Genomic DNA, 14,673 nt, shown 5'->3' with positions numbered 1-14,673 from the left:
CTATTGCAAATTCTTACTTAAAACAAGCTTGTACATGACGAAATAAATGAATAAAAATCATTGCAACGAATGAATGTAGTTTAAATAGCTCTCGGTTGAAAGCTGAATTTTTGTTAAGAGGGTAAAGCAGAACAAGTGTTGTCGTATTTGCCCATAATCGATATAGATTTCTACGATAATCGCTTTACTCGATTTCATATATTCTAGCTAAGCTTTCGGTCCCTTCTTGTGCCCAAATAGGGCCCTATGCCCAAACTTGTTTAAAATCTTCCCTCTATATGCAACTCCTTTATTTGATACTATTGCGGTAGACAATTGAAATTTCTCCTGTATAAAAAATTGAAATACCTTTCTCCAAAGAAAACTGAGACGGGGAAGGGAGGGATGTATCGGGCGCAAGAAATGGGCTAGATTCTGGCCGCCCATAAGGTTTTTTTCCGAAAGCGATAAGCGATAACCCATCACATCAACGATGATTATCGGCGCGATTAGCTTAGCCGCTGTGTGTTACCGACCATTCCAATCATCAGTGTCCCTCTCCTCTCCCTGCGCCGGATAGCTCGCCGCCGCCGGTCCACACGCCTACCTCGCCCGTCATGGCCGCCGCTGCCGCCCGATGCGTCCCGCTCCCGGCGTCCCCGCCGGCACCAGCCTCGCCGGAGACGGCTAAGGTTCCTGCCTCCATCCCGACCTCCTCGGCCGCCTCTGCTTCTCCTCCTCTCCGCGCCGCCGTCGCCCCGAGCTCCGGCCGCCACCAACTGGCGCCGCCGCTCCGGTGCTCCTCTTCGTCGTCCGAGAGCCCGGCACCGCCGAACCTCGGCTTGCTTGTGGAGGTGGAAGGGTGAGGGCCTCAAAAATCCTGTATTTTCAGTGCTCGGTTCCTGAATTCCCCTTGTTTTTATCCCCAAAGGAGCGTCTTTTCTACTTCTTGAGCATAGCAGTTGCTGAAGCTAGAGCTGTTTCTGCTACTACTCATCTGGCGGGGTTAGAATTGTTCAAACTTAGATTTTTAGAACTACTGGACAGATGTAGGAAGTGGTTGGATTAGTGAACACAACGTGTCCTAACTCCACAGAGATAATTCGTGGATACAAATGCCACGATTCAGCGATGTGGGATCAGATTGATTCCGTTCAAATGCTTTCTCCATTGTTTTTCGGTTCCAGCTGAACCATGTTGGTTGTTGAACAAATGCTACAAAGTTTTCTTCTGAGTTGATGTATCAAATAGTGATACCTTTTCTTGCTCTCCTTTGCATTGCTGATCTCAGAAGAATCACTGTTTCTGATGGAGCATTTCGTGTTTTTGTTCCTCCAGAGTTCTAGCAGATGTCTACCGTTTTGGCAATCGACAAGCTTTCAATGTAGGTGCGAGACATATGAATCTTCTTCTATGCTTCACGTCTTTATCAAATTATTTTACTCTTCTGTAGCACTTTATTTTTTTTCTTCAACACATGCCGCGCATCTCGAGGATCAAATGCAAAATAGCAAATTCAGTATATCAACAATGAAGGGCTCTAATGGAATAGAAGTCTAACTGCACAAGTATGCATAGTTCTTGCCTGTCTTGATATTTATAGATCTTAACATTTTATTCCACCAGCATTTCAAAGTCTCGGGCTAGATTGTGCAAATTGGACAGAGCCAATATATGCTGATTTGGTCAGGTGCGTATTCAATTCTCTAGCGTTGTCAATCACATTTCCTGTCTTTCCTTCAACACTGAGTTAACTATTGATATTACGGATTGGAACATGTTCCCTTGCTATTTTGTTTCCTTTTGTCTAACCTCGTAGTTTGGACTGGACTGGACGGGGGTGTTTCATTTTCTCTTCATGCTGATTATTTTCCTAAAGCTGCATTGTTTTCTAGGAAAGCTCATGGTGATGAGAAAAGGATGCTGGTATTATTCTTTGACGGGGTATGGCCTATTTCTTCCCCTAGTACCCTCTTTGGTCAAGTAGGAGTTAGTAAATCTGGCTACAGTACATCGCAAGTCAGCCATTTGCTTATAGACATTGAGGTGGAAAACAGAACATCTAGCGAGTTCTTCCAATTTCTGTAGCATGTAGCCAAATTTCATTAAAATTTATTCGTTTCTCCCATGCGACAAACTAATTGTTGTGTAACATAGCTTTGTGGAGCTGATTAATTGCATCTGCTGATGCATTGCATTTTCTGAATTTAACCCCTTCCTCTGACTTGACACAGATTGGCTGGCCTACATCTTTGCCAACTAGTGAGAAAGGATCATTTATGAAAAGTGTTCTTCGTGAAAAGGTAAGCATATCAAGCATTACTTGGCCATACTTTATGATATATCAGGCCTTGACAGAAGTTAGCTTGAGCTGTTACCTGGCTGGTAGTCTGGTAGTGTTTTTTGATCCTTTTCCTAATTGCCAGACTCCTGATTTCACCTAACTTGCCAAGGTTCTCAATTTCATGTGTGCATGATCCATGAATGATTCTACTAAGGAATGGGGGTCAACAATATCTCCAGTACAACTGGCTGGCAGTATTAACTGTTAGAAAAAAAAAGTTTTGGATATAACCTGAAAGCAGGTTTGCTTAATTCCTGATGCACTAGTTTTTCTCCTTGCTTTTATGCACTAGTTCCTGGTACTGATTTCTAATTTTGAATCTGATTCCAATCAAACTGATTAATCAAGATCCTGAATTTACAATTGATATCAAAATGGACTCGTGGTTCTTCTCTTTCACCCGTTTTCATTATAAATATTTTTATATTGACTTCTTTGAGCATCATTCTTGTTCTAGTTGAAAGCTTTGGAAGAGTTCTCAGCTTCTGATAGCTTACCACTACGGCCTGGAGTCGAAAAGTAAGACTTCAATCTCCTTCTTGTCTCTTTTGTTAAAACATCTCTCTGGATAGAATGCTCTAGGAAGGTTTCATTTATTATTGGTGGAGTTCTTCTTTTTTTTGAGAATACTCAAGAGAGCTGCATATCTTTTTTATTAAGAAGGAAAACAGAATAAAAATTGTTACAACATGAGCTGCTGAGGTGCTCGCTGGCACATGGTTCAAACTACTGGCTTATGCTAAGAAAAGAACAACTGGAAAAGAAAAGGACTAGTTGTTATCTAGACTAAAACAGCAACTCCTGATGTTGGAACTACAGCATAACTGAGTTCACTAGGTCTTTTTGCTCCGCCTTGAGCCCATAGCCTGATCTCCTCACCGATATCCCAGACTGCTTGAGCCCATAGCCTGTTCTTGCTTTGGAGGATGCGAGCATTCCATTCCTTCCAGATTTTCCATGCTACCGGAATGAACAGGGAGTTGAGGCCCTTATGATGTTTGCTTGTGCGTACTCTGCCTGAGTTGCAGCATACCAGTCAATTACTTATAAATTGTAATATGCAGTCTGTATAGACATATGCAAGGTCGTTCTTTGTTCTCATCCTTAAAAAGTTTGCAAGAATTTCGGGACCATTTTACTAATTGATAATATGCGGGGCATTTGTTGCTATCTAAAAGAAGGAACAGAATTCACAGCATTTCAAATAGAAGTTTCTATGTGTTCTGATACTCATGCTGCATGATTTGATTCCATCAATGCATGAGCATTTATAAGCAAATTACTTTTGTCCTTATCTTGATCATATTTATTTTTCTGAACAGCCTTTGTCTCTCTTCAGTACTGTGTGCTTGCCATAGGATATGAATGACTCTATCTTGAACTTTAAGTTGCCATGTGTCTGATTCTGTGTATGAAACCATTCAAAGGTTCATTGATGATGCACTTAGTGAGGGTGTCCCTGTGGCCATATTGGCTGCATATGGGAGAAATGGAGAAAAGATTTCAAGGTACAGTTTGTATCAAAAAATAACTTCTGTCCACTCTTGTTATTTGTCTCAAACTAATTGCTGGCAATATTGTAGTTTGTCAAAATATTTTGTTTCTCATTTCTTTTCTATTTGACTCTAGATCTATAGTTAAAAAGTTGGGTCCTGAAAGAACATCAAAAATTAAGATTGTTGGAAAAAGTGAGGTTGAAGGAAGCTTCTATGGGCAACTTGTTCTTGGTAAAGGTGTCACATCCAGTTTGGATGAACAACTTATCAAGGAAGCCCAAAAGGCTGGTGAGTATTGCTATTGAAAAAATTTCAGCCTCATTCATTTTTTTTTCAGTCCAAGGATCATTTGACGTTAATTCCAAATTTTCTGTTGCAACAGCTTCCGCAGAGAAGCAGAGGATTGCAGAAGAGGTTGCATCGATCCTAAAGCTTAGCGTTGACATCACAACATCTGAAAGGTTATTACTAACACTTACCTCCCTGGAAGAATATTATTTAAATGTTATTATTTAAAGCCTAGAATATTATCTAAATTTCACTGCCTAGTCGCCGTTGTCAGCTCTGAGAAGGTAATAGCAGCTCTGCGAGCGGGGTCTGAATATGTTGGGTGTGACGTGCAAAACTGCATTCTTGTTGCGGGCAGCCAATCTGGCGTCCTCGCAGCTGAGCGCATTGGCATGCCATGTGTAGTTGTTCGATGCAGGTAAACTGTCTTTGCCTCTCATGTACATTGGTTATTTCAACCAACAACCATAATTCAGGTGCTTCTTACCTTACTATCTGTGTCTCCCAGCTTTACTGCCAGAGCAGAATTTCCCTCCGCGAAGGCTGTCATGGATGGATTCGGCGGTACAGACTTAACTGTGTCAAAACTACTGAGCAAGAAATGGTCTTAAAAATGTATCAACTATCAAAACTAAGGATGGATTGGGGACTGTGATGAATTCGTAATTGATCAAGTGCTGACCAAAGCGCTTTATGTAAACATGAGATGTTGCTGAGGAAAGCTGTGAAGCACAAATAGTTGTTGTTTGAACAATTGAGCAATAATGTGAATGAGCAGTTCAAGTATTCAATAAACTGTCAGATTTGGTCTGTGATCTTTGGCTTTTACTCCTAGAGTTGAGACACACATGGAAACAAGAACAAAAGGGTTGGTGCAAAATCTCAATCTGTCCGTCAGATTCAGTTTACATGCACTTACATGGTAAGTGTTCACATATTATGTGAATTGAGTTACTCTAATATTCGTGACCTCATGAGATATCCTCTCTACAGTAATGTGCTACATTATCAATAGATGTTTGCTGGCCCAATTTCATTGAATGGTGGTGTGCCATGCAGTAGCAAGTGGTTGCATGCCTCAAGTGCTTTATTTGCCTTACAAGGAGCATGTGCACAGTAAGCACTGCTCTGCATGACTGCATCCATATATTAGTATACCATAGGGCATAGGCATTGTTCAGCATCAGTTGAGTGTTGCCATTCTTGCTGTGCTAGGCCTGGGTAAGCCAGGAAGAGGAAGAAAAGGAATAATCCTACGTTCCATGTACAAACAGCTAGCATACATGATATGATGCTCAAATTATTTGTAGTACAATTCATTTTTATATGATCCAAAAGTTGCATGGCATGGAAAAATTATAAGTTGATAATAGAAGTAGATAGGCATAGGAGGTGTCAAGAAATTCGGTAAAACTGGGGGGTAGACTGATAGAAGAATCTTCATAAATGTAGTGTGCCCTTCCAAAAGTTAAAAACATAAACACTAGCAATGGAGCTTCTTCTGAACTTGCGACTGATTATCTCAGCCTTCTTGAGTTCTGTGTTAAGAGCGGACTTCCAAAAAAAAATACACAACTGACAAAACTCTAGCAGTATGAATGTACGATTCATCACATCTCAAATTAACCAAAGTTTTCACTTTATATTATTGTATTATAAAATATATATGCTGATAAGTGGTAAGGCGCTGTAAATATATATATAGATAGAGTTACTTTAATTCCCAGTAAGAAATCACTAGTAGTTATATACTATAATAATACAGGTTAAGCGAGCATGGCCGCAGAGACGCAGGCCACGAGGAGGGGCGCCACCAGGTTCGCCGCCGCGACGCTCCCGATCCCTCCCGCCGGCGCCGCCCCCCAGTACAGCGGCCCGTTGTACCCGTACGTGCCCGGGCCGAACCCGCCGGGCCCGCCGAACCACCCGTACCCCCCGCCGCCGCAGCACTCGTCGCCCGGCCCGCCGAACCCGAGGCCGCCGTTGCCGCCGAACCCGAGGCTGGCCGCGCTGGGCAGCTCGTCGGGCGTCGGCTGCGGCAGCACCGACGCCACCTCCGCCGCGGGCAGGTACGGCTCGCCGCCGGGGTTCGGCACCGGGAACTTCTTCGAGGCCGTGGCGGCGGCGGCGGCGGCGGCGGTGGACGCCGCTGGTGCTAATGGTGAGGATGATGGCAGCGCCGCGGCCGGTGTGGCAGGTAGCGTTGTGGCCTGGACTGCCGCCGATGATGAGTCAACCGGCGGCGGCGGCACACCTGCAGGCAGGCACCACATTTTAGTCGATCGTCTACATACGTACAAGCTAGCAGCAGCGGCGGCGACAGTACTTGCCTGCGCTCGGCGGCGCCGACGCCGCCGGCTGCGCGGCGGCGTCAGCTGCCGTGGCCGCCGGCACAAGCGCGCAGGACGTCCACAGCGCCGCGACGAGGAGCGCGACGAGGGTCGACGAAGAGCGGACGAGCTTGGCGGCAGCCATTACCGTGGAATTAACAACCCGGCTGCGGTAGAGCTACTACTACAGTTTTTCGCGGTGACGGCCGATCGATGGATGAAGTCTGAAGACGACCATGGACGTCGTGTGCTTGCATTATACTGGATGATTTATATAGATATAGATATATAAAGATCGTGGAAGAAAAGAGCGAGGGTAGAGGAGAAAGAAGCGATCGCACACGCAGTGGGTGGATAGGCTGCTCCATCTAATCCTTCATCGTCACTTTGATCAGCAAGTCAAGTTCGGTTGTTGATCCAGCAAGTCGATCCACTCTCCACTCTCCGCTGGTTGGTGGGCAAATCGTCTCCTTTTGTCCCTCTCCCCCCTGTTGATTTCGATGGGATTGCTGGGCCGGCCGCCTGGAAATGAACTGAGGGGCTTCTCCACAATGGGCTGGCTGGAAATCTCGAGGTACTGCGCTTTCTGTAGAAAGAAGAAAGAACATGTGCAGGACTGCAGGTGCTTTGCCTGGTCTGGAATTCTGGATGCCACTGAAACTCTATGTTGTTGTACCCGTGGAGTTTTCGAGGTTCCAATTTGTACACAATTTCTTTGTATCCCTGTTGGGTCTTTACTGTACCCAGAATCTTAAAAGTAACTTTCCTGCTTCTCTGAAGTTGCTGCTTGATTGGCTCCATTCATTAATTAGACCGAACTGAATATTCAGGCTTTGACACATTCTGAAACGTACTAGGCATTTCGCCCTGTTTGCCTTTACAAGGAACCAAAGCTGATATGAACACATCCGAGGCAAATGGGCAATAGAAGCAGGAAGATTTCTTCAGATAGAAATTGGTGGCAAGATCTGAAGCAGACGCACTGACGAACCATGTTCATCAGCAACTCAGCATCCTGCAGCTGCAGACTATTACCAGCCGGGCATCCACTATGCTCCCGTTTGAACCTGAGACGCAGTATGCGAGATTGCGAGGCGCGTACCATGCACGCCGTGTGCCCATGCCCAGCTGGAGCCCGGACACGGCAAGCGGCGCCGCGCGTCCGGTGCCCGCCGTCCGGTCGTAGCTGCAGAACCAGCGGACCAGAGATATTTTGCTGGTGCGAGCTGACGAGGCAGGGATTGGTGCGCGATCGAGATGGTGGCCTCGCGATCCCTGCCGGGGCAGAGGGCGGCGGCGATGGCTGCGGCCAGTTGCGGTGGCAATGAGCAAGCAGCGCCGGACGGAAGCGGTGCCGCAGCAGGGGCCTATCTGCAAAAAATCCGGATCGCGAATCACGATCCAAAACAGGGGGTATTTTGTAAATATTCGGATCGTGATTAATAATTGCAATCCGATTTAGGGAGTATCTTGAAAAGTGCAGGGGGTATTTTGAAAATACGAGGGGATTTTCTGCGAATATGTGTTTCGAGCCTGGCCGCCATCCCCATCGCCGCCGACGACCTCCGCCATCCCATCGCCGCCGACGACCTCCGCCATCCCCGCCTCCAATTACCCAGAGCAAGCCCCAGTCTGCCCATATGTAGGAGGACCAGCCGTGGCGGGCGGTCCGCCGCCCACTGCCAGAGCTACCACCCAATGCTCCTCCCGCGTGATGGTAAAACCCTCCTCTGCTTCATGCCGCGGCTCGCCGGAGTGCCGACCGCCACACACCAGCCGGCTTCGCACCCCTGATTCCCTGTTCTTCCTAGCTCATGCACGGAATCAAGAGCAGCAATACAACATCGTACTCAAGGCTGAGCAATGCCACCAATTCATATTGTTCCGCGCCATACTTCCATCGGATTCTGAAAGTTTGTTCCAGCAAAAGACGAGACTTGCAGCAATTCCCACCTCTGCTAACTGAAGAATGAACACGAAGCACTCCGAACTGAACCTGAATGTTTGTGCAGGCTGGAACAGCAAAGCCCGGTGCTGGTCCATTCTGAGCTCAACCTACAATTGAACTGGGCTGCAAAAACATGAGTTGGGGAGTGGTCCACAACGGCCGGTGCCGGTGAAGCCTCGTCGGCAGCGTGGCGAGAGCGTTCGTAGTGTTCTTGGAGGCCAGTGGTCAGTGACGAGCCTTCGTCAGAGCCCAGTTAGCTAGGGAAGTCCTTGGCCGGTGCTAGCAGGCAAACCATGGATGCCGACCGCTGGGAGCAAGGAATCGGGGGCGGGTAGAGACCGGAACGCGGCGGCGCTCTGGCGAGGCGAGGCACCAAGCAGAGCAAGCGCTGGAGGAGGCGCGACCCGGGTCGGGGCCTCGGGGGGTGGACGGTATTTCATTTACCGTCCACCCCTCGAGTCCCTTGTGGCCGTTCGATCAGGAATGAGCGGTCTAGATTTGGGGCTCTCGCAGTCTGACTCGGTCGTCTTCAATCACCGGGAGGGCCGGCCGGGAGCCGGATGGCGGAGGTCGGGCGGCGCACGACGACCGCAGCTCGAGGACACCGGCAGTCTGGCCGCGCGCTTCTCTCAGGAGCTGGCAGTGCAGTGCATCCATGGACAAGCCGGGCAACGAGTCGACGCCTGCGTGCCGCCGCCGCCGCCTTGAGCCGAGCCTTGCCGACGAACGCGCTCCCAGGACGTAAGGCCATCGTGTCCGCGGCGAGGATGGTCTCGGCCGTCTTGAGCGCATGCTACGGCATCGTCTAGAGCCGATGCAATTAGACGGCATGGTCGCGGCTCGGTCGATGCCTCATGCCTGTGCTGACTGCTGATGACTAGGATCCCATGTTGTCGCGGCCCGCGGCGTCCGAAGGCCACCGTGGCGCGCGAGCTTGCCTGGTTTTCCGACAAGAAGAGACTCGACCGGCCGGGCATCCTCGGCGAGGAGGGGCCTGTTGGCACGAAGATCCAATGCCAGTTGAAGAATGAAGCCCGAACCTGAACGTTTTACAGGCTGAAATTGCAGGGGAAGCTGCCATGTCTATGTCCTGCTCGCCCCTCAAGTCGCCTACAGTATACCATCAGCACCGTTAGTGGTTGCTGCGAGACCTGATCACCTGAAGTCCTGAATGGCTCAACTCCGAAGAAGAAAGATAATTAATTTGCATCTGACGAAGAAAGATGATCATATGCGCAACAAGTACAATGGTTTGGACACGGACATCTCAGTGCAGCAGCGACATGGTTGTTCCTTCCTCCTTTTCTCCGGAGGAGTAGATACTAGATATTCCAATTTGTCACATGGTTGGTCAGAGAGACTCAGATTCCTCAAGACAATGAATCTGAAAATAATCCAGTCGTCAAGATCAAGTTCATCGTTTGTCCTCAAGTGTCTACTACTGTCAAGATATTTCCTCTTCATCACTTTACAAGAGAAGAAATGAAGAATGAAACTTGACAACCTGAAGAATGTTTGTTCCAACCAAAATTCTTCGTAACCGGAGTACCAAAAATCAAGATGTTATTTTTGCCATACTGTGCTACTGCGAATACCGGATTCTGCACGCATTTCATTGTATCCCCTATGGACTCTTTAGACTTCATATCCAGAATCTTAAAAGTAACCGGCCTGCTTCTCTGAAGCTGCAACTTGTCCATAGTATCTGTGATTTGTTCCCGACTTGCTCCATTCATGAGACCAAACAGAAAATATTCAGGCTCTGATGCATGCTGAAAATGGTGCGCTTGGCATTCTGATATGCACACACTGAGGCAAACAGAAACAGGAAGATTTCTTCAGACAAAAAAACTGGTGGTAAAACCTGAAGCAGACGAACTGAAGAACCATGTCCATTAGCAATTAGCATCCTGCAGCTGCAGAAAATTACTCGCATCCTTACCTGAGGCGCAGCCTGGGAGGAGAAGCATGCTGAGGTGCGTACCATATCCGCCGTGCCCAGCCGGTGCTGGTCCGGACACGGCGAATGGCGCCTGGTCCGGACACAGAGTGGGGATATTGCTGGTAGCTCTTGAGCCGGATATTGGCGCGCCGTGCGCGAGATAGGGCCTCGAGATCCCCGCTGGTAGCGGCGCTCCGGCGAGGCGGGTGGATTCGCCGGTGGAGACCCTGCACAGGTCGGGGGTGGACACCGTCCGGCGCTCGATGCCCGGTCGTGGCTCAGGGAGCAGAGGGGAGCGGAGACATTGCTGGTGCAAGCTGATGAGGCAGGGATTGGTGCGCCCGTAGAGAAGAATCCCGCGATACCCACCGGGGAAGAGGGCGGCGGTGACGGCTGCGGCCAGATGCGGCGGTGACGGCATCGCCAGAAGGAAGCCAAGCCTAACCAGGGGCCCATCTGCAAAGAACCGATCCAAAATAGCTGGTATTCTGTAAATGATCGGATCGCGATTAGTAATCGTGATCCGAACGAGCGGGCTATTTGCACAGTGAAGGAGGTATTATGAAATAATACATTCAGTCCAGGGACGTTTCTGCGAATATATATTCCGAGCCAAGCGCCCAGAGCCCCAGACCCATGGCCGGCGTCCTCCGCCATCCCCGCGGTCAGGTAGCCAGAGCAAGCCCCCGTCTACCCATAAGTAGCAGGACCAGACATGGCGGCGGTCCCCTGCCCACGGCCGTAGCTACCACCCCACTGCAACGCTCCTCCCGCATGACGGGAAATTGACTTTCCTCTGCTTGGTGGCATGGTGCCGCGGCTCGCCGGAGCACCGACCGCCATGCACCGGCGGACCTCGCATCCCTTGATCCCCTGTTCTTCCTGTTCATGGCGACCTCGCTGCTCCCATAGGCCGAGGTCCACGCGCTGCTGCAAAGTCTGCAAGCTGCGATGCGTTCTCAACTGTAAGGATGAGCAACGGCGGCACCGACAGTACTACATGCCAAATTGCCAATGCTTGTCCCTAATTTTTCCTAGCCTCAAGGCTCAGATGAGATGCTTATCTGTTCAAGAAACCTAAGAGACGTTTGGATCAGCTATCGACTTCTAAACAAAGTACAATTGTTCTTGGAATTAGTAGCCAATGATGAGTTTGTTAATCTCAAGATTTGATGCCAGTCTCTCGGAGATGCATATGCCTATATAGTGACTTTGTTAATTGGAAAATTTTATTTTACTCCTTTCAACAATTCAGTTTATCCACTTAATCTCCTGAATAAAATTTAGACTCAATTTACTTCCTCCAACTATTTCAATTGGTCCAATCTACCCCTACTCAGATTTCTCTTTTTTCATTTCTCCGTGTACAAACGGAATTTTAACTTCAAATTTTGCAATGTAACTTATAAAATGATATCCTATGCTAAAAGTTACGTTACAATTTTTTCGAGAATATTTTTCATGCAGAATTGTATCTCTGTGATAAGTTTTGTGTTAAATATTTCCAAGATATGAAAATAATCATGAAAAGATATAGGGCATCATGTTCTCTATCATTAGAGGGTAGATTTGGACTAATCAAAATTGTTAGGGGAGTAAATTGAGTCTAAATTTTGCTTAGGGGTTAAGTGGACAAAGAGAATTGATGAAAGAAGTAAAATGAACTTTTTCGTGTTAATATTAAGATCTATTTTCTAATATCTGAGAAGTGCCATAGATTTGTGTGTACGTTTTTACCATGTTTTTATGAAAGAAAAGAAAAAAAATCCGGGTTTTAAGTTCTCATTTTCGATTTTTGGATTTTCTTTCGCCGACCCACTACCCTTCAAGAGTTGTATTCCGCGCAGACTACTGCCATGAAGACGATGTCATCCGCAGACAACGTACGTGGAAAAAGCGGGGAAAAAAATTGAGTCGGATACATACACAGTCTCCACAGGGTGGACCGCTGACTTGTGGACTTGGCCGCGAGCCACATATTTTCCGCAGATTTTATGATCAGGATGGGGATGCACAAAGATACAAATTTTGCACATATTTTCCACACATGTACGTGATAAACCTCGTAGATTTCTAAGAAAATATCTAGTTACAAGTGAACCATATGTGTTCAGAGATGATACGGGAGTGACTGATCCTAGCTGGTACTCCTTCGTTTCAAATTATAGGTTATTTTAGAATTTCTGGATACATAATTTTTACTATAGATCTAAATCTAAATATATACAATATTTAGATATATAAATTTATCAAAACGACCTGTAATTTAGAACGGAGAAGTACATCTTATCGAAGCAAGGTCTGGGGACGACTTATCCACTGAACAAGCAACATGCTTGGATGGATGGTACCACCCTTGCATTGTGTTGTCCTTGTCAAATTGGATCAGATTTTCAGCACATCTAGATTGACGACGTGCTCCATCTGACCTATTCTATCCAATGTAACACGGCAACCAAACAATTAATTTCTACATATTGTGTTTCCAATTGCCACATCACCATGTCGTTCTCGCTCTCCACATTGACGAGTCAACAAAGGTGTTTTGGTCGTTCTTTCTTGCCTCGACTTTTCTAATCCTCATCCTTCCAGGCCGCCTATAAGTACTAATATATGATTCCACCTTCCACTCACTCAACACGTAGGACAATATAATCGATCGACAGAAAAAGTAGCTAGCATCAATGGCTGCCTGCTCCTCGGTCGTCTTCCTCCTCCTCGCCGCCTTCGTGGCCGGCGCTAGCGCGGCCACCTTCACCATCACCAACAAGTGCAGCTTCATGGTGTGGCCGGCGGCGACCCCTGTGGGCGGGGGCGCACAGCTCAGCCCGGGTGGGACCTGGACCATCACCGTGCCCGCCGGCACCCAGTCCGGCAGGGTGTGGGGCCGCACGGGGTGCTCCTTCAGCGGCGGCAGCGGGCGGTGCACGACCGGCGACTGCGGCGGCGCCTTCTCCTGCACCCTGTCCGGGCAGCCTCCGATGACGCTGGCGGAGTTCACGATCGGCGGCGCCATGGACTCGTACGACATCTCGGTGATCGACGGCTTCAACGTCGGCATGGCCTTCTCATGCAGCACCGGCGTGGGCCTGGTGTGCCGGGACGCTGGCTGCCCCGATGCGTACCACCAGCCCCCCGACAGGAAGACCCACACGTGCGCCGCCAACAGCAACTACCAGGTGACCTTCTGCCCGTGATGAGGCACAGGCAGTACGTTCCTGCCGGTCGAACAATAAACCATGCTCGCTTTGCCGTGCATGATCGAAGGCATGAACTCCAGGCATCCAATAATCCAAGAGTGCACGCACGCACATGTGCCTAGATTTGTGTACTTACCTTATTATAAATAACAACGTATGTTTGATGTTTTTTTTCTCACATGTACACAAATAAAAATTATAAATATAATAAATAATCTCTATTATCTGTACACCTACAAGGAGCATAGCACAATAATGACATGTTTGGTAGTCGACCGTGGCTGAAATGGCTCCGACTTCTCTGGTGGAGCGGCTTTATCAGCTCCGGATTGTCTGGTTGGCAAAACGTTTGGTAAGACGGCTTCTCCGGTTGTTTAAAATATATAGAAAAGATGAAATGTTCATATTACCTTTATATTTCTATTTTTCTTCTTTTCCTTTTTCCTTTTCTTTCTTTCCCATTCTATTTCCTCCATATCCCACTCGGACAGCTCCATCCCTATCTCACCGACCACCCGGCCCTGCCTCAGCTCCCGGATCGACCTGCCCATCGGCTGTCGCCTTGGACCTCGCCCCCGCATGCCACCGCTACCGCCGCCGCCTTGAGCTTCCAGCCCCACCCGACGGCTGCAGCCCACAGCTGCCTCGAGCTTCCGCCCCCGCCCGTTGGCTGATGCCCGCATCCGGCCGCCGCCGCGCTCGAGCTCTGCTGCGGTCTCGGGCTCCCGCCGATAGCTCGCTGTCTCGAGCTCCCACAGCCGCTTTGGGATCCGCCGCCGCTTCGTTATCCGTTGCCCAATGGTTGACCATCCCCGGCCATCGCCTTGCTCTCCCACTTGTGCCTCCCATCGCTGGCCAGCCATTGCTCGTGTCACCAGCGAAGGACAATTGGACAAAGATGGCAAGTGCGATGGAGGAGCCGTGGGGAGCCAGTTTTTCTGGCTCCCATCCATCTTCCGGCTCCTCTCAACGGAATTCCCTGGGCTTCTCCGGCGGAGCCAGTTGCCTCAACCTGATTTGGTAGGGCTCTAGCAGGAGCTGTTGTTGGAGCTAAAGCTGGAGCCCTGCCAAAGAGGGTCTAATACATAACCAGCTGTTTGTAATATCATCGTTTTTGAAATATTCAAACGTGAACGCAGCAAGTCC

The 14,673-nt window shown here is 48.4% G+C and overlaps 4 protein-coding genes across 4 annotated transcripts; 2 read left to right on the top strand and 2 right to left on the bottom strand.

Moving 5' to 3' along the window:
• Positions 1–463: 463 nt before the first annotated feature.
• LOC112886736 (CBBY-like protein) lies at positions 464–4,922 on the top strand. Its single transcript, XM_025952715.1, has 11 exons — positions 464–841; positions 1,318–1,367; positions 1,606–1,669; positions 1,875–1,923; positions 2,214–2,282; positions 2,781–2,842; positions 3,751–3,831; positions 3,953–4,107; positions 4,202–4,280; positions 4,382–4,525; positions 4,616–4,922. Exons 1-11 carry the CDS (start codon positions 597–599, stop codon positions 4,716–4,718), a joined length of 1,101 nt encoding a protein of 366 aa, XP_025808500.1. The 5' UTR covers positions 464–596; the 3' UTR covers positions 4,719–4,922.
• An 807-nt stretch (positions 4,923–5,729) lies between these two features.
• On the bottom strand, positions 5,730–7,157 carry LOC112886737 (spidroin-2-like). Its single transcript, XM_025952716.1, has one exon. It carries the CDS (start codon positions 6,378–6,380, stop codon positions 5,874–5,876), a length of 507 nt encoding a protein of 168 aa, XP_025808501.1. The 5' UTR covers positions 6,381–7,157; the 3' UTR covers positions 5,730–5,873.
• Positions 7,158–9,124: 1,967 nt separating this feature from the next.
• Positions 9,125–11,067, bottom strand: LOC112887078. Its single transcript, XM_025953158.1, has 3 exons — positions 10,901–11,067; positions 10,328–10,783; positions 9,125–10,194 (listed from the first exon to the last, which is right to left on the bottom strand). Exons 2-3 carry the CDS (start codon positions 10,746–10,748, stop codon positions 10,118–10,120), a joined length of 498 nt encoding a protein of 165 aa, XP_025808943.1. The 5' UTR covers positions 10,749–10,783; positions 10,901–11,067; the 3' UTR covers positions 9,125–10,117.
• Positions 11,068–12,943: 1,876 nt separating this feature from the next.
• Positions 12,944–13,705, top strand: LOC112886455 (thaumatin-like pathogenesis-related protein 4). The gene has a single exon (XM_025952359.1). It carries the CDS (start codon positions 13,012–13,014, stop codon positions 13,522–13,524), a length of 513 nt encoding a protein of 170 aa, XP_025808144.1. The 5' UTR covers positions 12,944–13,011; the 3' UTR covers positions 13,525–13,705.
• The last annotated feature ends 968 nt before the right edge of the window (positions 13,706–14,673 follow it).

This window comes from Panicum hallii, chromosome 3, assembly GCF_002211085.1.
Source record: "Panicum hallii strain FIL2 chromosome 3, PHallii_v3.1, whole genome shotgun sequence".
NCBI classification, from domain to species: Eukaryota; Viridiplantae; Streptophyta; class Magnoliopsida; order Poales; family Poaceae; genus Panicum; species Panicum hallii.
Note: the sequence above shows the minus strand (reverse complement) of the source record. Positions and strands in the feature narration are given on the sequence as shown.